Raw genomic sequence first — 25,054 nt, 5'->3', positions numbered from 1 at the left:
CATTATATTTCCCCTGACACTGGGAACAGAGGAACAGCAGCTCGACTATCCTGTTCTTTGGTACTGTACATCTCTCAGATACCCTGGCGTTTAGGCGAGCCAAAACAGGAAGACCATAATCGCTGAAAACTACTGTACTACTATAGCAAAAATAGAGGAGCAGGTGGAGAAGTGGATCAGATTCCCCCAGTCAATTGCCCTGATGAAGATGATTATCCTGGCAAAGCTTCTATACTTATTCAATAACATACCAATTTCCTTGAATAAGCAATTTTTAACACCCTAAAGTCCCTCATGATTAAACTTATATGGGTCTCTAAACAGCCTCGGGTCGATTGGGAAACTCAATTTACCATACGAGCAGGGAGGGCTAGCAACGTCAGACTTTGAGCTATATTATCACCACGCGCAGGCCCAATATGCTTCTTATTGGTTGCACCCTCCACACTATATGATATATCTCGCCTTTAAGCTCAAGGTAGCCTTCTCCGTCCCACTCTCCCCACTCATAGGGAAGGTGCCAAAACGTAAGCCCGCTGAAATCCACGCAGTGGCTCACACGCAGATGGCATGGATGGGCCTGCCTAGGTTTATATATTCACCACATCAAGCCCTTACACACTTTCCCCTATTGTTAATCACCCTTGGCTTGAACATACTGGCCAGACTGTCCACTTGTGGTGGTGAAGTCCATGGGAGACCTATTCCCAGATGGTGAATTCCTGCCCTCCTCTGCTGTGGCAGAACTGGAAGGGTTCTCAGCCCTAGACATATTTATATATTTATGGATTCACTCACTATTGAGGTTCCGTGACAATTGTAAGTGATGTTTTCGACTCGCACGAATATGGTCGAGTCTGGTATCTACGAACCGCAAATGACGAGTTTAGTAAGTGTGCGCAGTTTCGCTGTGCTAACTTAAACCGTTCGTTTGCTTCGTGGGTTTTTCATCTGTACCCACGGGTTCCATCTTAGATACGGCATCCATTTTGTCTCTTGCCCTCAAGTAGCCAGCGAACGGACGTTGTCCGCTTCGCGACCCTGGGACTCCCAAGATATTTGCGGAAGACACATGTTCTTTGTAAGTGTCTTTATGATGAGGGGGATGATACTGTAAGGCAGATGGCCCCGCTCGAGGCTCATCTCGCCGTGCCGGTTTATTGTCTCAGCCGTGCATTTCATTAGGCACGTCCCTTTGACGCCTGTAGCTCGTGTTTCCCGATACCTCCCCTTTTACACCCTTTCCAATCTCCCCACTGTTTCCATCTTCCTCTGCACCTGTCCTTGTTCCTTTTTCGATCTGTTTTACTGCTGATTGGAATGTACTAATGGTGTGAAGATGGGTTTTTACAGTTGGGAACCGCCAAATGTTTCCGCACTTATGTTTCGGACCTTATGAGTATCAAAGTGACCAAAGCGACCCCTCTCAGGGATAATTGTGGGAACCGGGTTGTAAACCTTTATCTGCTATGCAAACCTATGGGAGAATTTTGTATAAAAGGAGCGATCCACAGAACCAATTTGAAGCAGTCTCCCTGAACTACACTCGTTGTACTTCCGTGATCTCTGTGTTTCCCTGCAGCAAATAAACCTTGAATCTTTGACGCCGAAGGAAGTGTCCCGTGTCTCTGTCATTCGTACGCCGGAGCAGGTTACCCACGAAGGTTTCAGGTGTTGTCCCCTGGCACCGCTGGGTCTTAAAGAACCCAGTCCTTCAGTTGGCGCCCAACGTTGGGCTGCATCAGTGGTACCGGTCCAAGCCCGACGATCGTGAGGAACTTCGTGTGAAATCTCCGAGGGAAGGTGCACTCCGCTTCATCGATCCTGTTGTCGAAACAAGTGGCCCCAAGACTTTTCCCGCGAAGATTCCCGCCTCCTGACGGCTGCGACGGACTGCTGCCCTGACTGTAGACCTGTTTTGGCGCCTGGCGTAGACCTTGGTAGAGCGAGACGACTGACGGGCCTTCCTGGTGACGCCATCGATCTTTGAGTTAAGTATTTGTGGGTCGCTCCCAGAGTTCTTGGTTGTGGTTGCTTAGTGGTTGCATGGTTCCATTGCATTTGTGGTTCTTGGTACTTTGTTGTGTTGTTTGACGACTGCAGCCGCCAAAAACCGAGGGTTTTTGCTTTTGTTGGGACTTGGTAAATCCCGTAACCCTTGAAGTTTGTGAAACTCGGCTAGTGTGCAAGATGCCTGGTCGTAGTACTTTGTTTAGTTGTTTCAGACCTTGTGGTGCGGATTCCCGACTGGAGGACTCGTGTCCGATACCTCCGGTTGGAACTCCGACTTATGAACTGTACAGTAAACATGGGCTAGGCCCGATTACTTTTAATGATTATTGGATTCGCTATACTAAGAAGGACGGTGTCCTTAGTTGGCCACCTCACGGTAGCTTTGAGACCCCGATCTTAGATAACTTAGAGGCTAAATTGTTCGAGAAAAAGTCAAGGCCGGCCATGTTTGATGCCTTTCGGTTGTGGCGTAAAGAAGCCCGACAGAAAGAAATCAGACAGACTAAACAAAATCAGAGAGATGGTGTTGCTACCATTGTAAGGAAAGCAGAGCAATTTCAGCGCGATAAGGAGGTTAAGGAAAAGGAAGTGTTTGATAGACTACAGCGTATGACTATAGATAAATGCTATCCTGCTTTGCCTACGGAGTCGGAAAAGAAGGAAGAAACAGTTGAGGATCCTTTAATGTCTTATCTTATGAAGTCGCCACCTCCGTATGTACAAGGTACCACAGCTCCTGCGGTTCCCCCTGTACCTATTCTTCCACCTATTCTTCCTCCACCTGTTCCTCAACCTGCACCCGTTTTTCCGACTATTCCTGCTCCTTTGTCTGTTGCTATCCCTACTGCTCCTCCGCTTCCACATACTCCTGCTCCCGCTACTGCTCCTGCTCTGTTAACTCCTGCTGTTGTTTCTGTCTCTACTCCTTCGCTTGTTAGTCCTGTGTCCTATACTTCTCCCTCTACTCGTAGTCGTACTTCTCCTCTTGCGGCTAGCTTCTTCCATTCGCTCGGACCTGTTCTTGGGTCCGCTGGTTCAGATGGTCCTCAGAGACGTAGTCAGCTTCCTGGTAACAGGGAACGCGCTTCGCTATATAATATGGCGATGGGTTGGATGACGCATCCCCTTAGAAATCCACCACGTATTGTGCTCGACACGTTTTGTCAATTCAATGTACCAACCCAAAGATTCGTGTTCGAAGAAATGTGTAAGGTTCTTCGTGATCAGATATCGGCCGACGCACCTGACGAGGTGCTGACCGCTTTGTCTGATTTGCAACTTCAGTTCTCAACTGGACTGATAGTGGATACCAATGTTCGACGTGCTGTTGAACGGTTGCTATCTTTCCGTCCCACTCCTATACCTCAAGCCCTCTTTGTTGAAGATGTTGAACGACAGCCAGACGAGTCTGGTCAGTTTCCTATGCGAGAAGTTCCACCAGTATGGATGCCAGGTAATCCTAACGCTGCTCCGCCGATCTTGCCATTCTTTCAGAGGGTATGGATACATCTCCCATGGAAACGCTCAGAAGTGTTGCAGGTGAAGCAATCATTGCCTGACCCTCGCAAAAATCCTACAGGGTATTACAAGGAATTATCGCAGCTTGTGGATGCCACGGTAATGAATCTTGCTGATATAGACATGCTGTTTGGCAATGTTGTACCGCAACCGGTATGGGCTAAGATTCGTCAGGAGAATCACCCAAATGAATTAGGTGGTGATTGGGCTGCCATTGTAGCGGCGGATGGTCGACAAGTTGGTGGTTCTAAACCCGAGCAGTTGATTGCAGCCCTTCCCCAGAGAATAATTACGCTTATGAAAACTCTTATGCCAGCTATGAGAGTGAATTGGGACAAATTGTCAGCTTGTAGACAGAAGAAGGACGAGAGTGTCTCCGACTTCTTTACGAGGTTCGAGGAGGCATTCATCGACCATAGTGGTCAGGATATGGGTACTGAGGGTGGTCAGCGGTTGTTCGTAGACAAATTTGTTTCAAACTTATTGCCCGATTTGAGCAATAAATTGAAGAATTCAGAAAGTGCGTGGGCCGTTTCTACCTCAGCTCAGATATTGGCTACGGCACAGTATTATGAGAATAGAGAGAAAGAGGAGGATGACCGTGCTGATAAAAAGACAAAATAACTCAAAACTAAAGTGTTGTTACAGCAGGCCTATCCTCCACGTTCGAATCAGAATGCTTCGCAACAAAATAGATGGCAGCCACAATCGAATCGATCACAATCTCGTAATGACTCCTCTTCCCAAAGATCTTCGTTAGGGTACAATCAATGTGCCTATTGTAGACAGGAGGGTCATATCAAATTCAATTGTCCTGTTCTAAACGATCGTAATAGTGGTAATTCATCTAGAGGAGGTCGTGGTGGTTCACAACAGACGTCACGCGGTAGGGGTCGTGGTGCTCAGAATGATCGCTCAGATAACTCATCAAATTCCGATAATTGTTTTGACCAACGTGGATCATCGCAAGGACGATCTGCGCAGTACAATGTGGACGATTATTACGTCGATCAGGGAACTGACGACAGTAATTACTAGGACAGCCATGGACAAGGGGAGGGAGTGGTATCAGTTCCGGTTGATCAGAGAGGGCCTTACGTCGCAGTTGCTACATCGGGCGTCGTTGAGCCTTTTCTGTTGGACACTGGTGCAGCGAAAAGTTCCATAAAGCATTCGAAACTCCCTGGCGCACCTTTGTCTGGCTTAACAAATGTTTCCGTTGGATTCTCCGGCGCCCCTGTTAGCAATCCAGTTTCTCGCCCTCTGCCCCTTACAATTGGGCCTCGTGAGCTAGAAGCTCCGTTGATTTTGACCACGGGCTGTGGTGAAAATCTTTTGGGTCTGGATTTGCTTAAACGTTTGTATGCAACTCTGTATTGTTCCCCTGCGGGTGTAAAGCTTACGTTGGGAGAGAGGGTTGTCTCTCCTATGTACTTGTCTCTCGATAAGCTTCCACCGGAATTGAGTTCTCTTCCTGCATCTTTGTGGGCAACAGGCCCCAATGATGTGGGCCTGCTTGACATCTCCCCTTATGTTGTTCAGTTGAAATCTAATGTGCGATTGCCACGTATTCCCCAGTATCGTATCTCTCTTGATGGTGAACGAGCATCGTTAGCGATCATCTATGATTTGATCGAGAAAGACGTTATTGAGGAAACGCGGGGAAACGTGTGCAACAGTCCTGTACTGCCCATTCTTAAACGTACCGATCCTTCGAAACCACCTGTTTATCGCTTTGTTATCGATTTACGGGAGGTGAATAAAATTGTGATTCCTCAGTTCCCCGTTGTGCCTGACATCACGGCACTACTGACTCTGATTCCAGCTTCTGCATCTTGGTTTTCGGTAATTGATTTGAAGAATGCGTTCTTCAGCATTCCCATTGCGGAAGAGAGCAGAGACCTTTTCGGTTTCTCTCTTGGTGGACGCAGCTTCCGGTTCAAACGCGCTCCTCAGGGCTACTGTGAGAGTCCGTCGATTTACAGCCAAGCCTTGAAGGGTCAACTGGATGCGTTTAGGTTGCCGGCTGGTGCGGCCTTAATCCAATACGTCGATGACTTATTGGTAGCTGCAGATACTCAGGACATTTGCAAAATTGCTACGGTATCGCTGCTGCAACATCTCTGCGAGTTAAATCACAAGGTGTCACCTTCTAAACTCCAATATTGTTGTCAAGAAGTAACCTATCTAGGTCACTTATTGTCAAAGGAGGGAAGGCGGTTGACCCCAGAGAGAATTGCAGCAATTGCACGAATGGCTGTGCCAACAACTCAAAGAGATGTGCGTGCCTTTCTAGGCATCACGTCGTACTGCAGGCAATGGATTCCGAATTTTTCATTGCTAGCGAAACCATTGGTAGCTCTTACGTGTAAGGATGTTTCAACTCCTTTACCATGGACGGAAGAATGTCAGAAAAGTTTTTCTGAATTACGTGATTCATTGTGTTCGGCTCCTTTGTTAGGTACTCCTGACTATAGTAAGCCGTTCACACTATATGTTCACGAGAGGGAAGGTTGTGCGTTGAGTGTCTTAACGCAACCTTTTGGTGGTAAGCAACGTCCATGTGCATATTTTTCTTCGACCTTGGACCCGGTAGCTAGAGCATTGCCGAGTTGTTTGAGAGCAACAGCGGCAGCTGCGGTGTCCATCCGACAATCAGCAGGATTGGTCATGGATAATATGCTTACGGTGATGGTTCCGCATGCAGTCGACACTCTTTTAAATCGTACGAAAACTCAGCACTTGACGAGTGCGAGATTGTCTGGGTACGAGTTGACGCTGCTGGCAAGCCACATTCAGATAAAACGTTGTAATGTTCTGAATTCGGCGACTTTGTTACCAATTAGCTCAGAGTCAGATGAAATAACAGAACACGACTGTTATTTGAGGACAGAAGAGGAAACAAAAGGTCGAGTGGACCTTAAAAACACTCCTTTGGAAGATCCAGATGGAACGCTGTATGTGGATGGTTCATGTTTTAAATTACCGAATGGCGATGTGACTACTGCATATGCTGTTGTAACGTTGAATACTGTTGTTGAGACTGCAAGATTAAATCAGAATTCTGCCCAAGCTGCAGAACTGATCGCTCTCACCAGAGCGTGTGTGTTAGCGAAAGGGAAACGTGTGAATGTGTTTACCGACAGCCAATATGCCTTTGGCGTCGCACATAGTTTTGGACGGTTGTGGAGAGAGAGAAGTTTTCTAACATCGCATGGTACGAAGATTCAGCATGGTCAGCTTGTGAATGATCTTTTGGATGCACTTACGTTGCCTAAGCAAGTGGCGATTGTTAAATGTAGTGCGCATCGTAAGGTGACGGATGATGTTGGTCGTGGTAATGCGTTTGCGGATGAGACTGCTAAGGAGACTGCCCGGAACCTTAGCACTCGAATGTATGTGACGAGTTCAGTTAGGTGGCCTACAGAATCGAGTATGTGTGAGGACACTATCGGGAGTGTGAAAGCGATTCAGAATGAGGCCACTGGGACTGAAAAGATGAAGTGGAAAGAAAGTACGGGAAAGTTGGATGCGAATGGTTGTTGGATTGACTTATCGGATCAGAAAAGATGGATGTTGCCTGATGCGTATGTACTGGCTGTTGTGACTATGGCGCATGGGTTAGCACATATTAGCGCGAAAGGTATTTGCAAGTTGTTGCCTCCTGTGTGGAAGAATGATGGTATCACGAAATGTGCTGAACGATTGGTTAAGAATTGTATGGTATGTATGTTGTACAATCCTGGTAAGGGAACCCCAACTCCTCCTGGTAGTTTTGCTCCCCCTTCATGTCCCTTTGAGGTGATCCAATTAGACTTCATCCATATGGAACGATGCAATAACCTGAAATACGTTTTAGTTGTGGTTTGCGCGTTCTCCCGATGGATCGAAGCCTACCCTCTTAAGGACAACACTGCTTTGTCAACTGCGAAAATCCTACTGAAGGAATACTTTCCTCGGTACGGAATGCCTAGAGTTGTGTGGTCCGACAACGGAAGTGAGTTTGTGGGGAGTGTGATGAAGAGTGTGTGTAAGGGCCTTGGAATTAATCAGAAATTCCATAGCGCCAATCATCCCCAGTCAGCAGGTTTGGTTGAAGGGTACAATGGCACCCTTAAACTAAAGCTAGCAAAGATTCAGGCTACGACTGGTCTCTCGTGGCCTGACGCTTTACCCTTAGCATTATTGTCAACAAGGGCAACTGTACACTCCCGAGTAGGGCTCAGTCCCTATGAAATAGTGTTCGGTCGTCCTGCAAATGTTTGGGGGGTCCCTAGACCGGGTGTGTTCTGTGATCTTGAGTATCCAATGTTGATCGATTATCTTCATGACTTGACTGCTAAACTGAGGTTAATTCACCAACAGGTTTACGAAGCATTGCCGACGCAGACGGAGGGTCCAGGCCACCAGCTCCAGCCCGGAGACTGGGTGGTGACGCGCAATTTTTCGCGCAAGAAGAACTTGGAGCCAAGATTCACTGGACCCTACCAGGTTCTCCTTGCCACGAGAACTGCAGTTCGTCTAGAGGGTCGGAAAAACTGGGTGCATGCCACCCATACCAAAAAGGTCCCTATTCCGTTGCCAGCAGACTCGTGGGTGAGGAGAGGCATTGCATCAACTGAAACCGAAGGATTGCCGGCGTTTGTGCCTTTTAGCGACGCACAACCTGTCGGAGAATCCTCAGTGCAGCAGAAAGACACTATTGAACATTTGTCATCAAAAGACTCAAGACCAGAACATTCAACTGATCAACAGAACGCTGTCTCTTCAACGGATCCTTTGTTTGACGAACAGACACGTCCTGGGAAAACCTGATACTTTTTGCGATCCAGCACTAAAGACTAATAAAAGATCCTGTTCTGTCCCTTGACAATTGCATTATCCCGTTTTCCACGATCAGTTTGAACACTCGTATTACTGTAATTATTTTTGTATATATACATTGAGTTTCGTTCCTCATATTTTTGCTTCCACAGCTGAGAGACACTTTTGCATACACATAATTGTGAACGAAGGCCGTAGGGCCGCGCGTGTACTTCCTTCTGGTTAGTAGGTCTTGACACTAGGTTAAAGACCGTCGGTTCCTGGGAACTCCTAGGGATTGACTACTGCTACACAGAACGAAGTGCGTCAAGAAACGTTGCGGACGGTCGTAGGGGATGGCATTTTCGAAGCTGATGGACTTGGAAGGAGCTCAGGCGCAAAGGTTCAAGTTGCAACAACTTAGTCGTACCAAATGTTTTATGTTCCAAATATTCGTATTGCTTCTCACTGTTTCTGCATTATTGGCGGGTGGGGTGTATTACATGATGTCTTGTTTCTTATCTCCTGCCATACCTACTCCTACCTCTAATCCTCAATCTACCACTGTTGCATCTCCCCATTCTTTTCACTTCTTACCCGAACACGAACAGGCTAGACGTGCAGAATTCCGCAACAATTCCTTTATTCAGCTCCTACACCAGCATCAGTTAGTGGTTAACACTACTAATTGTTGGGTGTGTGGGTTGATGCCACACACTACGGATAAGGGAATTCCATATCTGGTGTTACCGTATAGTTCCCAAGGGTCCGCTCGAGCATTTCAAACAATGTTTCGAAGCGCACTAGATTCTCAACCCAATCGAGAGCCACGTTCTCCCTACCTTGGCCCTGGCTCGTACTATAAGCCTTTGTCTATAGCGATAGAAGACTTAGATAGAGATGTCTATGAGCCGTCGCTCATTCCAGTGGAAGAGGTACAAGCCTATAGGGTCCTGAGTAAGGTCGAGTACAGTGCGCTCACGAGTGATAAACAGCTTAAAAGCTCGCCTCCAATAAGGGTCGTACCCCACATTGGTAATTTTTGTCTAATGGGTCGTGGCCGAAGATCGAAAGCCCGACTTGGAGAAAGTGCTTGCGCTGAAAATTACATGCTGCCGATGATCTCTTCCCCTGTGTTTCTGGCTGCCAAGGGTACCTACTTTGTCTGTCATGATCGTGCGTATGCATGGTTGCCCTCTGACTTCATGGGCTCATGTTTTATCGCAAACTTGTTGCCTCCGACGTTTACTGTAGATGCAGATTATCACAAGACTAGAGTTGTGATAGGCGTAATTAGCGAAGAGGATACTGCCGGTCAAGAGGCAGGAGACTTTTTCAAGGGTTTCCTCCCGTTTTGGGGACCTATGGTTAATAGTAGGAACCTGAGACAGTTGACTCGAGTGGTAGAATCGACAGCTAATATTACTGCCAGTGCCCTTGGTAATATCACCACAGAACTTCAGGCGGATAGACTTATGACGTTACAAAACCGTATGGTTTTAGACGTGATCTTAGCAGATCGAGGTGGGGTATGTAAGGTGATCCATTCGAGCTGCTGTATTTTCATTCCTGATAACGCTCCGACTGTTTATCAAGCCATCTCGAAGTTGCATAAGATCTCCGAATCCATACACGTGGATGTAGGGGATTGGACGCTACTTGGGTGGTTTTGGGGCCTGATGTCGACTTGGGGTTGGAAGATTCTGATGATCATCGGAGTTGTTGTGGCGTTCCTGTTCACGTGTTGCCATTGTGTGCAGTGCGGTCCTGCCTTATGTGGCCTCTGCGCTACAACGTGTATGAGACAGCCGCCTGTTACCAATGGAACTCGGTTGGACAGAGCTATGCTACAGCAACATTTAGATGGTCTGATGAATATCGAGTATGATTCCGACTAGTGCTTGCCTACATGAGGGCAAAAGGAGCGTCTGAGGTTCCGTGACAATTGTAAGTGATGTTTTCGACTCGCACGAATATGGTCGAGTCTGGTATCTACGAACCGCAAATGACGAGTTTAGTAAGTGTGCGCAGTTTCGCTGTGCTAACTTAAACCGTTCGTTTGCTTCGTGGGTTTTTCATCTGTACCCACGGGTTCCATCTTAGATACGGCATCCATTTTGTCTCTTGCCCTCAAGTAGCCAGCGAACGGACGTTGTCCGCTTCGCGACCCTGGGACTCCCAAGATATTTGCGGAAGACACATGTTCTTTGTAAGTGTCTTTATGATGAGGGGGATGATACTGTAAGGCAGATGGCCCCGCTCGAGGCTCATCTCGCCGTGCCGGTTTATTGTCTCAGCCGTGCATTTCATTAGGCACGTCCCTTTGACGCCTGTAGCTCGTGTTTCCCGATACCTCCCCTTTTACACCCTTTCCAATCTCCCCACTGTTTCCATCTTCCTCTGCACCTGTCCTTGTTCCTTTTTCGATCTGTTTTACTGCTGATTGGAATGTACTAATGGTGTGAAGATGGGTTTTTACAGTTGGGAACCGCCAAATGTTTCCGCACTTATGTTTCGGACCTTATGAGTATCAAAGTGACCAAAGCGACCCCTCTCGGGGATAATTGTGGGAACCGGGTTGTAAACCTTTATCTGCTATGCAAACCTATGGGAGAATTTTGTATAAAAGGAGCGATCCACAGAACCAATTTGAAGCAGTCTCCCTGAACTACACTCGTTGTACTTCCGTGATCTCTGTGTTTCCCTGCAGCAAATAAACCTTGAATCTTTGACGCCGAAGGAAGTGTCCCGTGTCTCTGTCATTCGTACGCCGGAGCAGGTTACCCACGAAGGTTTCAGGTGTTGTCCCCTGGCACCGCTGGGTCTTAAAGAACCCAGTCCTTCACTATGCAAAGAACACTACCACACACTCGCACAGGCACCCCCTGAATGCCAGGCATTGACTACCCTGCTGACAGAGGAGTCTAGCAAGCATATGGCCACTAGATTATATATGACAATGCAAGCTACGGCCCCACTGGTAACACCAGGCACCAGGGACGCCTCAGAGGAGGATGCAGGAGAAACGGTGACCCCCAAGAAGTGGGCTTACTGCTGCACACAGACTGGGGCTTTGGCCCCCAGTGGCCGACTTCTGCTCACTTTAAATTCTTGCACTGGGTGTCCCGCACTCCACCTAAATTATACGCCTGGGGGCTACCGTTGGATTCCAGATGTGCCCGCTGTGGTGCAACCGAGGATGACTTTATCAATTGTGTCTTCCCATAGCCAACTATTGGATCCAGATATTCCGGCCCTCTCTGCAATGATTGGCCTGACAGTGTTGTCATCGCACAAACTGGCCTTAATAGGATGTATACTTAATATACCGTGGGAGGTGCACCAATATGCATCTATCGCACTGCTGATGGCAAAGAGGCGGGTGGCCTGCCATTGGTAGAGGGTACACTTGCCTGCTGGTTTCACAACTTATCATTCTGTTAGGAACAATTGGACACTTACTATATTTTACTGCCACCTAAGAGCAGACCTAGAGACATATGGTACCCCCTATGTGAATCTCTGCTTACACAGGGAGTCCCTGAACATGTTGGATACCTCGATCAACAGTAGCTGAAGGGAGCTTTATCGTCATAACTGCTGCACCACCGACCGTTAAGGAGACAGATCTCTGGCTGGAATTGTCGCACTGCGGATGTTGTGAATGGGTACATACTTGTTGTATCATGGGGCAGGGAAGTCCTCCCAGATGTAGCCCACTCAGATTGAAGATGTCACTACCTAGCTAGCCTAATTGCTTGCCTATGTCCTGTCTAGACTAGATTCTACATGATAGTGCAACGCATTGTCATGGGCAATGTCTAAGGCATTGATTTTCTTTTTGCTTTTTACTTCCTCTATTGTCATCAATAAATAGATGAATGTAAAAACATTTGGGTGGAAGAAGTAATGTTCGAGGTAATGTCGTCCGCCAAACTCAAAATCAGGCCTAGTGACTCGTTTTCTATAGATTACAATGTTGAAAAAAAAGTATTTCCATTCTTACTCTAGAAAGGTTGTGAGTTTGTTTCTCAAGCTTTAACAAATCCAGGATTGATTACTTGTAATAGCCTGTATTTGGGTGCTCCCAAGTTTTTATTTGCTAAGTTTCATAATTTACAAAACGTGGCCATTAGTTTGATCGTAGGGACGTCATACATTCTGCATCGGCTTTCCAAAAAAAAGAGATGTAAAAAAAAATCTTACTGTATGGTGTCCCATTCAGTTCATAACGTAGGCCCTCTGTATTTACAGGAGAAATTTAAAAAATGTTTTCCTAAGCGACTCCTTGTTCAGCTCAGGATAATAACCTGATACTGCTTTATTAAAAATAAAAAATAAAGTTTATGGGGGATTTACTTTTAGCTTCTCTGCAGTCAGATGTTGGAATGGCCTTCCCCGTGATCTATTGCTCCACATTTATTTCTTAGGAAATGGTTAAAACCTTTCATTTTTTAGTTCATTTTGCTAATGTGTGGGTGTTTTTTTGTTTAAATTTGTTTAATGAGTTTTAAAAATTTTCTATACAGTTTGACAACGTTCTTTTCATGCCTTGATTGATTGATTGATTGATTGACCGGTGAGAATCTGCAGAGCGGGGGCATGCATGCCTTATATTGTTCGTGTGTCACATAGCATGTACTGAGTGCTTTAACAATTGGGGGATGCAATATCTGGGACATTTTTGTGTTGCATCACTTGACGCATGTGTCGGCCCCCTACCCGGTCCAGTTCCCCATTGTCTCTTCCGCGATACGTTCTACTATGGTACATACTTCTAATCTACCCACGCTAATATGTGTGATTGTTAACCTCAGTTCGAGCTAACGCCAGGATGCCCTCTTTCCCACAGTTTGCGCTTTAAAAATCCAATCACTATAACAGAATCGGTACTCTGTGCCTGGAAGTACCCAAATAAAGCCCAGAACCAAATTGTTGTGTGGTGAAGTAGCTTCCCTTTATATTTTCATCCCTTGTCCACTCCACTTATGTCATTTCGCATCTCAACCACAATGAACCAAGCATGAAGAGATGAAATAGAGGTGGAGTTTCTGTATTGCAGTTCCTTTCCACCATCCCCACTGAAGATGTGCTTATGAAAATCCACCAGACTTCTCTTGTGTCATTTTCTTTGCTTAAAGTGTTGGTTGCCCACCTTGGGTGTTTTTTTGTTCCAGTTAAGTTGGGAGTTTTAGACTGGGTAGGACCATATTTTTGACCTGTGTGGACCGAACAAAAGAAAACGTCAAATAAGGTGCAGTGGTCCATTTAGTACTTAAACTTTGTAAAGTAATGCACTGTGTGGGTGACTTATGCCCTCATTTATAGTTTGTAGGGAACTTAAAACCCTCCAACCTCTGGAGAACACTGTATGTGGAGTAAAATTCATTTAGTGAGTTTCCTCCACAATCATATCCATAAAGAGAAGGAAATTCAGCTGGTGGATGTAGTCTGTATGTTGAGAATTTCCTCCTGAAATTAGAGGACTTTCAGTTCCCTCCTGCCTCTAAATGAGGCCCTCAGTAAGCTATGATAGGGGGTGTAAAATGTACCTGCGGTCTGCAATTGTAGTTTCGGCTTCGACAGCGCAGAGCACCACTGTACCCTCATGACATTAAGACCTCACTTGCTTTATCATTGATGGGCTCAATCACTATTATATCTCTGGTAGGCTGCTGCTACAGCTTCCACAGCCCAGCATTCTTCTGCAACTGTCGACATATTCTCAGGGAGTTATCGCCGAGTTATCAGCACTTTATTGCAGCGAAAGTCGCAATAACCGTATCGCCCCATTCACAACCTGGTGTTAACAGCCCCTTTCACCAGTTTACCTGCTATAGCAGCTGCCAAAAACATCGCCACAGATGACCCCATAACTATCGCTAATGAGATGCAGAGTAGGCGTTCCCGTGCAAAAAGCAGCAACAGCACCATTCCACAACATTCTCAATGACCAGACAGATCGGCGATACAACCACAAAACATGTGATAAGGCGCGTTAGCAGAAGGAAATGAACACCTGCTCTGACCTGGTGTAAAGTCGGACCACAGCCTGCACCAGAAAAGAGAGCCCAGCCCACAGCCACACCAGAAGAACAACAGATGCCATGGAGCCACTGATCACGCAGCTGGGATCCCCAACAGGACTACAACACCCACCGCCACCACCTCCAGGACCTCCTCCCCGGGCACCCACCCCCCGATCAAAGACATGCCACATCAACTACACAGAATCATGTACCAAATTATCCGCCTGATGTTGCACAAACACAATTGGTGACATGCATGTGTCGTCACAAAAATGAGCATCACACATTCACGTTCGAATTATAGCGGCTCCCCTCGGGACAATCTGTAGGTCACAGTCTGCAAGACAAAAATCATGAAGAGAAGGTGTGTGTTGCGCACAGCAAAGGACAGAGAGAGAGCGAATGAGAGAGATACGGAGAGAGCGAAAGACGGACAGAGAGGGGGAGAGAGAGATAAACGGACAGAGAGGAGGAGAGAGAGATAGATGGACAGAGAGGGAGAGAGAGACAAAGAGAACATAAGTGATGGACAGGGAGAGAGAGTGCCGACACTGCGCACCCAGGCCTCACTGCTCACCTGCTGACACCGGTGTGTCTCCCACCATGTGGCGGTATGCAGTGCAGTTCACCAGGTCCCACATATGCAACAGAGTCCAGATACATTAATGGCAAAGTACATACCATGGCACACAACATCATCAACTGTACGCCCCTGCGCACCCAAGCAGCAGCCCTCCAGCCCCTCCCTCCCCACAGTAGAGCATTCCCGCCCCTGCGCACCCAGGCAGCTGCCATCCAGCCCCTCCCTCCCCACAGTAGAGCATTCCCGCCCCTGCGCACCCAGGCAGCTGCCATCCAGCCCCTCCCGCTGCCCAGTGGTGCATGCCTGCCCCTGCGCACCCAGGCAGCAGCCCCTCCTGCCGCCCAGCGGTGCTTGCCTGCCACTGCACACCCAGGCAGCTGCCCCTAGCCCCTCCTGCTGTCCAGCGGTGCATGCCTGCCCTTGCGCACCCAGGCAGCTGCCTCCAGGCCCTCCCCCCACTCAGCGGTGCATGCCCACCCCTGCACACCCAGGCAGCTGCCCCTTAGGCCCTCCTGCCACTCAGCGGTGCATGCCAGCTGCCGCCCAGCGGTGCATGCCCGCCCCTGCACACCCAGACAACTGACCCCAGCCCCTCCCGCTGCCCAGCTGTGCATGCCTGCAGCTGCGTACCCAGGCAGCTGCCTCCAGCCCCTCCTGCCGCCCAGCCGTGCATGCCCGCCAATGTGCACCCAGGCAGCTGACCCCCTCCCGCCGCCCAGCGGTGCATGCCCGCCCCTGCACACCCAGGCAGCTGCCCCCAGCCCCTCCCGCCGCCCAGCGGTGCATGCCCACCCCTGCGTACCCAGGCAGCTGCACCCCAGCCCCTCCCACCGCCCAGCGGTGCATGCCCGCCCCTGCGCACCCAGGCAGCTGCACCCCAGCCTCTCCCGCCGCCCAAGGGAGCATGCCCGCCCCTGCGCACCCAAGCAGATGCCCCCAGCCTTTCCCATCGCCCAGCGGTGCATGCCCGCCCCTGGGCACCCAGGCAGCTGCCCCCGGCCCCTCCCGCCGCCCAGCAGTGAATTTCCACTCCTGCACACCCAGGCAGCTGCTCCCCAGCCTCTCCCGCCACCCAGCGGGGCATGCCCACCCCTGCGCATCCAGGCAGCTGCACCCAAGCCCCTCCCACCGCCAAGTGGTGCATTCCCGCCCCTGCGCACCCAGGCAGCTGCACCCCAGCCCCTCCCACCGCCCAGTGGTGCATGCCTGCCCCTGCGCATCCATGCCTCACTGCTCAGCTTCTGCCACCTGCGTGTCGCAATGAGGGCCCACCACATGCCGGTGCAAGCCCCAAGTCCGGAGCATGCAAACATGGCACCCTCCACATCATGCTGCCCCGCTTTACATGCCACCAGGTCTCACATTTGATTCATGGGCATGATTTTGCCATGGCAGAGGACATACAAGTGCACCCTGCATAATCGCAGGCTACACACCCGCTCAGCCCTTGAGGTGCCACTAACTCTGTGATCTGGGAGGCGACGCCACGTGGCGGTAGGCCTGCACTGCCTGCTGGCCATGGCCTACACTGCAGTCCAGCAGGGCACACAAATCCTGAGTAGTCCAGACCGCCGGGATGGGGCATCAACGCAGGCTGCACACCCGCTCAGCACTTAAGGTGCTGCATACCTCAGTGCACCGAAAGTCACCGTCCAATGCCGGTGTGCCTGTTGGGGCTGCATTGTATCCGGTGCCACTAAGTCTGTGTCGCAAAAGTCATGGACCCTGTATGTTTGGGTATCGTGGTGTGGATACCATCATGTCACCTCCCGGCAGGGGGAGAGTGCTGTTGCAGGGCACTAGGCCCTCATGCCTACATGAACACCACTCAAAAAGAGAGAGGAAATTACATTGTGCACGTGCGCCCGGCCCTTTTTATTGCCAGAGTCACATATCCTGTGACGTGTGTGCTGGATGGGTGTGGTGTGGGTGTACACCAGCCGTGAGGGAGTGGCTGTGACATGCTGACAACTAGACATGTGATCAGCAGATCAGCCCAGGGAAGACCTGGGACGTGTAGCGTTGTTGTGCCCCCTGGGAGCGTAAGCGGAGTGGGCTCGCCTGGCGTATGCCAGTCCAGCCTAAGGGTGTGAACAATGACCCCGGGGCTCTGGGCATGGTTCCATACTGGGCTGGACAAGAATGTGACTAATGCTTGTGTCCCTGTTGTTGTGTCTGCGCCGCCCGGACCGCATTCGGCAGTGTGTCACACTGTGAACCAAGTTCTACGACATGAGCCAGATGGACGTAAGAGGAATTCACTGAGCCTACATTCATCCATACTTCCACACTTGAAAGACCATAGACATGACACATCTGTGTGATTAGGAATGTTTAATGCACATTCAGTGGAGTGTTGCTTCTGGAGCAGTACAAGGCCAAGCAAACCACACATTCCGATGTTGGCCCATGGAGGGCCAGCCGGCGGCCTTCAGGGAAGGACAAGTCCAAAGGAAGAGGAAGAGTTCAGTCCGCAGTCTGATTGCTATGTCATTGGCGATCAAACAGATTATGGCAGTCCATGTCGAGGTCCAAGGTGAGTGTCGCAGAGTGCATCGGGGTACAGTGGAGGGTGATGATGCAGAGGGCAGGACAAAGCAGAAACCGGCCATATGGCAGAGAAGAATGCTACTGCATCCTTCATACCACGATGGCAGATTCATCCACATCTTCGTCCTCTGCAGTTTCATGTGCCACACGTGAGAGTGGTGGTGTTCTGGCTTCTGCACTGTGTGGCCCTGACACTTCAGGGGTGGATATGTGGATGTAGCGGTAGCAGCAGCATGCATCAGTGCCAGGCCTTGTGGCAGCAATGCTATGAGGATGGTCTTGAGGTCATTGAGGAACCTAGCTACCACTCGCTGGTGTGCATCTGTGGCAGCCGATCTTTCCGTATTCGTCCGCTCCATGCTCTCCATTAACCTCTGCATGTTTCCCAACTCCTGAGTAACATCGCTAGAGCCACTCTGACTGGATAGTTGCTCTATCCTCTGAGTCAGGGCTCCAGCAATGTCAGCCATGGTCCGTTGGTTGCATGGAGAAGACTTTGGGTGTTCGTTAGGGATCCTGAGTGGTCCCTGATGGGACTTAGACACCCACGTATGGCATTTAGTTTGTCTGCCAAGCGGTCGAAACCCACACACACCTGTTCAGCCAGATTCTCCTGGCATTCCAACACACGGCTTTGGAAGGCCATGTGTTCTTTGTGGGGGTCCTGGGAGACAGCTGTGGTGGTGGGTGCTGCCTGCTGTGTGGTCTATGCAGGGGGTGGGTACTCTGCTCTTAGCAGCTGGGCTGCCCTGCTCCTGGAGATGGGCTTCGGAGGCTGTCCATGAACTGTTGGAGGGTGTCGGAGTCGAAGCTGTGGTGGTCCTCTTCATCCTCTGAGAAGAGAGGTTCGGGCTGCTCTTCAGGAGTTGTTGATTCTCCCTCTGCAATGTGGAGGGGAGATGCAGTTTAACAATGTGTACACATGTATGTTGTCGCATTGTACATGTATTTATACAGACTGCTTGACTGTGTACATTGTGGCTGTTTGTGAGGAGCAGCCTATTTGATGGGGGATAGTGGACATTTCGACAAGATGATGTGTGTGTGTTTGTACTTGTACATTATCAACTCACATTTGCCTGCAATGCCAAATGTGATTGGCCAGTGTCTACAGCCAGTCGGCACCAGTTGTGACCTGTGTTCTGTTGTGGATGTGTTGTGGTTTGTACCATGTTGTCAGTGTTGATGTGCTCTGCATATTGAGTGTGTGTGCTGCATTTCGGGGGAGTCGCCCCTTCAGCTCTGATTTTGCTGCCTCTTCTCTAGTTCATGCGATGTGCCTTTGACTTCTGTGCCTATGCAGTGCTGAGATGTTGCATACTTGGGTACATTGGTCACTTGGTGTGAGTTGGGGGCTGGGGCATGGTTTGTCCGCAGATGTGCTCAGCTCATTTGTGCATGTGTGCCATTGTGCCCATCTCCCCCGTCCCCCCAGTCCCTGGTCGTTACTCACCCTGGTGCTGTTGTGTCCAGTCATGTTGAGAAGTGTCCTGTCCCCCGACTCCTGCCACCTTCTCCCCACTGATGACTGTAGACACAATTTCCTCCATATCGTCCAGCTCCTCCTGTGGCGCAGGACTCCCACCTACAGTCTCAATTGCTGCCTTCCAGTTGTTGGCGAGTTTCAGCTTGGTTTTGCGCTTGACATCATTCCAGCGCCTCTTGACCTCTTCCATTGTCCTCTTCAGCACTCCCAATGCATTCACCTTGTCCACGATCGACTGCCGTAGTCCATTTTTGGTTGCCAATGACACAGTGGAGCTGACGTACAGTTGTTGATGGTGTTCTACCACCTCCGTTATCAGGATACTGTTTTCCTGTGGACTGAAGTGCTTCATCCTACTCTTCTTCTAGTTGGCCTTCCCTGACCCAGAGGTCCCAGGTTGGTCCTCCGGGTGGCTTGTGGAGTTCTGGTTCTCCTCCGTACTTGCTCCAGCAACATCTATCTGGTGACTATTGAATGGTACCTCCGTGTTGTGAATACTTAGTCAACACGGCATCATTTTCCTGCGATAGACTGCAATTTTGAGTATTGCGTTAAGTTACTTTTGCGATGGTTATCACACATTCTTGAGAATATGGCCCTATGTGTTTTGGGATTGATAGATATCTGTTGGTGCCTTCTCCTGCCATTATGAACAAAGTGTCAAAGAAAATCAGTCAAAGTCTGAGAGGGTTTATTAATATAAGAAAATTAATTATTTGTGAATGACAGATTCGGTCGACCGAAGGTCCTCTAGCAGACGGTATCGGAGCAAACGGTGCAAGCAAAGACAAAGCACAAATTTATAGCATTTATAGCATTTTACAGAAACCGTTTGGTAGTAGAGCGCTTTACAAAACCCTTCAACTTCAACTTCATACAGGCTTCCGATTAGGATCACATGAGTTTGTGAAGCAAAGTGAGTACACAGGTACCTAAGTCTGAGAACATGAGAAAGGCAGAAGACAAACTTCAGCTGCAACAAGAAGCTAAACTGTTTCGGCTGAGGAAGTTAATCGAGACTTTTTTAGTCTCTGAAGCAAAGATATGAAAGAGAGGCTTAAACGCCCGAGACTGGCACTTTTTTTTTAGGCATAAACAAGACAACATGGCTGTAGCAGTTGCAGTTACGCTAAGGCAATTTCTGACACAATTTACAATTCCTCCCTCTTGCACTACTTATTAGCGCAAATTGTGAAACATCACTGAACATTAAATGATTGAGATTTGTAGACATTATCCGGCTGTTTTTTTTTTACATTAATTACATTTCACCCACCCCCTTTGTTTTTTAAACCAAAGTGGTAGATTGTTGATAAGAAATGTTAGATTTCATTGGTAGCGAACAGGAACCAAAAAAGAAAACGTGTGAGATTATTTATTGTAACCTAGTGAAACTGTGTAATCTTGCATGGGTTACTGGCCATTCCACAGCTATGTAATATATATTTAGCTTTGAATGCAACTCCTATGCAGTACTCCACATCCTCTGTATTGCTTAAAGCTTGTTTCACCATCTTTCGGAGTAGTTGTTTCTTATTTCTGAAATACGCATACGTAGTCATAAATTTCCAGAAGTAAAATGCTCGCACTTGTGGAAAGGAGATTTGTGACTTGGGCCTATCTGACCCTTTGTAGACCTGGGTGGAGGGAACGCCTTCGCACATTTGTTTCCCACTACTACTGAAGGCAGTGATTGCTTTGATCATAAGGCAGGGCACAGTGGTGTGAGAAGTGACAAGCACCACCATGCTGATGTCCCTGCAGGGCAGCTTGGCAGAACTCAGCTTCCCAGATTCCCCCACCTCGTTACTGGCAAGACAAGCCTGGGGATTCACCAGGGCCCACGTGTCCCCAACCCAAAGCACCCTGGTGATTGCAGGATAACCACCTGTGAATGAACACACTCCCACCATCTAAAGGGGGATGCTGGTATTTCCTGTGCTTTGAGCTGGTTTGTCAAATTGCCACCCTTTCCAAGTATTCCGCCTTCTAAGCAGTGTAAAATCTTGCTGCAAATGCACCCACCCGTTTCGTTTCTGATGTGGCCAGGACTTGGTGGGCTGCTGTTGGTTTCAAAGACAGGGGTACTGCCTTCTAATTGGAGCATCCTTGTCACTGCCTTTTAATTGGCAGCTAGGTTGTGCCACCCTGGCGGTGGCGGATGAAGGCTGCACCCTCCCTGCAGCCTCCCTATGTCATGGTTACAACAAGGGCCACAAGGTGTCTGAGAAGTCTCGGCGGCCATCTTTGAACCAGGCGGCCGGACCAATCAAGGCACAGCATCAGCAAGGAGGCCATCTTGGAGTCAGGAAAGGCGAGATTATCGATCGAAAGCTCGCGAGAGCGACGGCAGCCATTTTGTGTGGGACAACAAAGGAAAAAACACCAGAAATAACAAGGCGGCCATCACAAGGCCAGGCGGAAAAAAAAAAAAGAAAAGACTAAATTAACAGAAAAAGAGACTTTCAAAAGAGATAAAGAGCAGCAAAGACATAGAAGTAAATAGAAAGAAAGAGACAGTAAGGAGATAAAAGAGCAACAAAAGTAATAGAAGTAAAGAAGAAGAAAAAGACAAACAAAGAAACACAAACAACAAGAAAAAGAAATATAAAGACCAAACAAAGACACATAAGAGAAAATAAAGACGGTAAAGAGATAGTAGAAGAAATAACAAAAGAGTGCCAAGAAGAGCGCAGAAATCACAGAGGAAGAGGTAGAAATAAAGAAATAAAGAAATAAATAAAATAAAGAAGAGAAGAAGAAGAAGAGAAAGGAAACAAAAGAAAAGAGCCGACCAAAGAAAGAAGGAAAGAATGGCAGATCCAAAGCCCAGCGCGCAATACAGGAGACCACTACCTTTCAACCTATCGGAGCCACAAACGGGGATAAGGTGGGAGAAATGGATCAGACGGTTTGAAAGATATGCACAAGATACAGATGTAGCAGACAGAAAGAAGCTAGGATTAATGTTGAACTTAGCAAGGGATGACGTGGAAGAACTACTGGTGACAATGCCTACCGAGGAGACAAAAACATATGACCAACTAAAGAAATGTCTAACAGCCAAATTCGACCCACAGCGCAACATTGATTTCGAACGATATACGTTTACCATTGCATGTCAACGAGTCAGCAAAACACTAGATGACTTTGCAACAAGGCTGAGAAAGTTGGTAACACATTGTGAGTTTGACAAATTCGATAACGAGCAAGTGATCAGACTACGGATCATAGAAGGCTGTCTCGACACCGGATTCAGAGCAAGAATACTAAAGGAACCGACCTCATTGGAGAACATCCTGTCCCTAGCAAGAGCAGAGGCGAGAGCAACGGAACATGCCAAAGAAATGGAAAGAGGGAAGAGCGCTGAAATAGAAAACGCACACTTCACGACAACCAGATATCGCAGACCGATGGAAGAATGACTGGAGGGAACAAAAGGAAAGAAGACGACCAGAAAGAACATGCTACAAGTGTGGAATGGAATTTCCACACAGAGGTCCATGCCCAGCACTTGGCCAGACGTGTAGAAAGTGTGGTGGAAGAAATCACTACGCCAGCATGTGCCAAGGTGCACAATTCAGAGGAGATGACAAGGGGAGAACGGGAAGGCAACAGGAATCGACAGCAAGACATGTCAGGTATGTCGACAACGAAAGGAGAAGTTCATCACGAGGGTCAGATGAAGAAGAGGAAGAAGTGAAAGTGGAAAGATTATACCACATGTCGGAGGCGCGCACCGAGCGGAGCGAGGAAGAAGAAGCAGGAGAGACAACACAGCCAGAAGACAGAAGCACCAGAGGAAAGACAGACCAGGCAAAGATAAGAGTAGGAGAGCACGAAACAGACTTTATACTGGACAGTGGTCCAACATGCAATGTCATGTATATATCGTAATATGAAAGAATGGAAGTAAAACCGGCACTGCGAGCGTCCCAGACAAAGGTTTTTACCTGGGGGGCAAGGAAACAAATAACTAATTTGGGAAAATTCACAGAGGAACTGAGATACAAGAACAGAATAAAGAAGGAGGACATTCATGTTCTACAAGGCGAGGTCCCAGGGCTATGCCTGATGAGCAACCGCACAGCCCAAACGATGGGCCTTATAACAATGACATATAACGACGAGAACAGACAGTCTGAGAGCAAGCAAAGAGAAGACTCAGAGAACAAGGAAAGAGGAAGAGAACAAACGAGAATCATTGAGGAAACAAATACAACAAAAAGCGGTGGTAGAAAGAAAGGAACAAGAAGCAAAACAGAGGGCAGAGAGCAACGGTCAAGACGACGAGAGACGGAAGAAAAGGGAACGGAAAGAGGACAACGGAAGGACAGAGACAAGGCCGCAAAGAGAGGGCAACGACAAAGAAAAAGAGCAGCTGGCAAACTGAGGGCAGCTGGAGGACAACGGAAAAGCAGAAACAAAGATGATGGCAGAAAACGACGACCAAAGAAAGAGTGCAAGGGGATCAAGAAACTGCGTAGGAAAAAGTAGGAAGCAGAGACTGGGGAGAAGGATAGACGAGACTGACAGAACATCTCTCTCTCTCTCTCTCTCTCTCTCTCTCTCTCTCTCTCTCTCTCTGTGTAACTGTGAATGAGGACTGTCAATGGTGGGCGACAGTGATTATGATAAATGTGTCATGAACATTTATTTGCACAAAAGAGGGGAGGTGTCGTGACCTGATGGGATGGGTGACCGACAGTAGGACACTAGGACCCTGTGGGTCATGACGAGGTGACCAGGTCACCGAACACCACATCCGGCCAGGGGACAGGAAGAGGACAGATTGACCAGGACGAGCAACAGGACGGACGTACATGTGACCAGCTTATGTAATCTCAAATAAAGGAAGCGTATTAGAACCAACCTGTGTCCTGAATATATTGTGCTGTGTGGCGCCGCTGCAGAGAACACGACAGTGTCCATGCTCATGCAATATCTTATTGCAAAATAAAGATACCTCTAAGATATGCTCTTTTAACAAAATCACAGATGTTCTAATACTAGAGTTGGAGAATACAGATAAAGAAAATGTCCTATTTTTGTGTGTGATTTTAGATGATTTTGTGTGAAACCTTCTTTTTACGGATTTTCTCATTTTGTCTCCACCTCCAGGGGAAGGTTGCATCCAAAGACCTCAGCTCCAGACCCTTGGAAGTTTTCATGTGCAGTGTACTGAAGAGACAGGGCTATGGGGAAGGTTTCCGCTGGCTGTCACAATACATCGACTGATGCCAAAACGCTTGGCTTAACTTTTCATATCTTTGGACATGATGTCTGGTCGTTCAGAATACTTAACTTGAATTCAGGAAGCTATTAATGGTTACGCATATGTTTTTTTCAGAACAGTAATAATGAACTATAAGATTTTTAAGTGTGACTGTTGAAAACTGATTTTGAGTTTATATGTTTATAGTATGTCTGTTTTCTCATTTATCTAGTCACATAATTTATATATTTTTTGCGATTTATAACTTGCCTGTCAAATCTGCCACTGATAATGTGTGAGAGTACCTTTCCATTACAAAACGAATAAATGCACTTTTAAGATAAAGAAAACTACCACATACGTGCAAATGCTGTTTCGAGATTGTGTTAAAGTTTTGAAATGTATATTTGTGTGTACTGTTTGATATGTGCAAACATACACTTGTGAGCACAAACACGCACACATATCACATGTACAACAATTATGGGTTAATTGATAACTAATTCTTAGTTTTCTGTTTTGAAGATTTTTCATGCAATATAGTGCAATAAACCAACCATATTTTACTCATAAATGAGGGCAGATTCAATTCAATATGTTTTACTTTTAACTTCGCCGATCTGAAATAAGTAATTGTTTTGACGTATTTTACGAGAATAACAATGTTTAACTTTATAACAGCATAATCAGCTGTTCTTCCTTTGCGACTATCTTGTAACAATTTGTTTATTTCTAATAATCTTAAACAGCTTTAATTTCAGGTATCTAAACGTATCAGCTAATCTTTAAGCCAAAACTTTCTCCTACAATGTAAACACATTATCTGGTTCCCTGAAGATATTTTACTAGTCTTCTAT

General features: G+C 47.8%; 1 protein-coding gene across 2 annotated transcripts in view; it reads left to right on the top strand.

Moving 5' to 3' along the window:
* Window positions 1-24,771, top strand: part of SAR1B (secretion associated Ras related GTPase 1B) — a 470,631-nt gene extending 445,860 nt beyond the window's left edge. For both annotated transcript variants that reach the window (XM_086931492.1, XM_086931493.1), the window contains one exon: window positions 24,104-24,771. In XM_086931492.1, the coding sequence (XP_086787618.1) occupies window positions 24,104-24,220 (117 nt within the window). In that variant the 3' untranslated portion in view covers window positions 24,221-24,771. The remainder of the gene's footprint in view (window positions 1-24,103) is intronic.
* The last annotated feature ends 283 nt before the right edge of the window (window positions 24,772-25,054 follow it).

The sequence above is a fragment of the Lissotriton vulgaris genome, chromosome 7 (genome assembly GCF_964263255.1).
Source record: "Lissotriton vulgaris chromosome 7, aLisVul1.2, whole genome shotgun sequence".
NCBI lineage: Eukaryota > Metazoa > Chordata > Amphibia > Caudata > Salamandridae > Lissotriton > Lissotriton vulgaris.
This window is presented reverse-complemented; position numbering and strand designations above follow the sequence as displayed.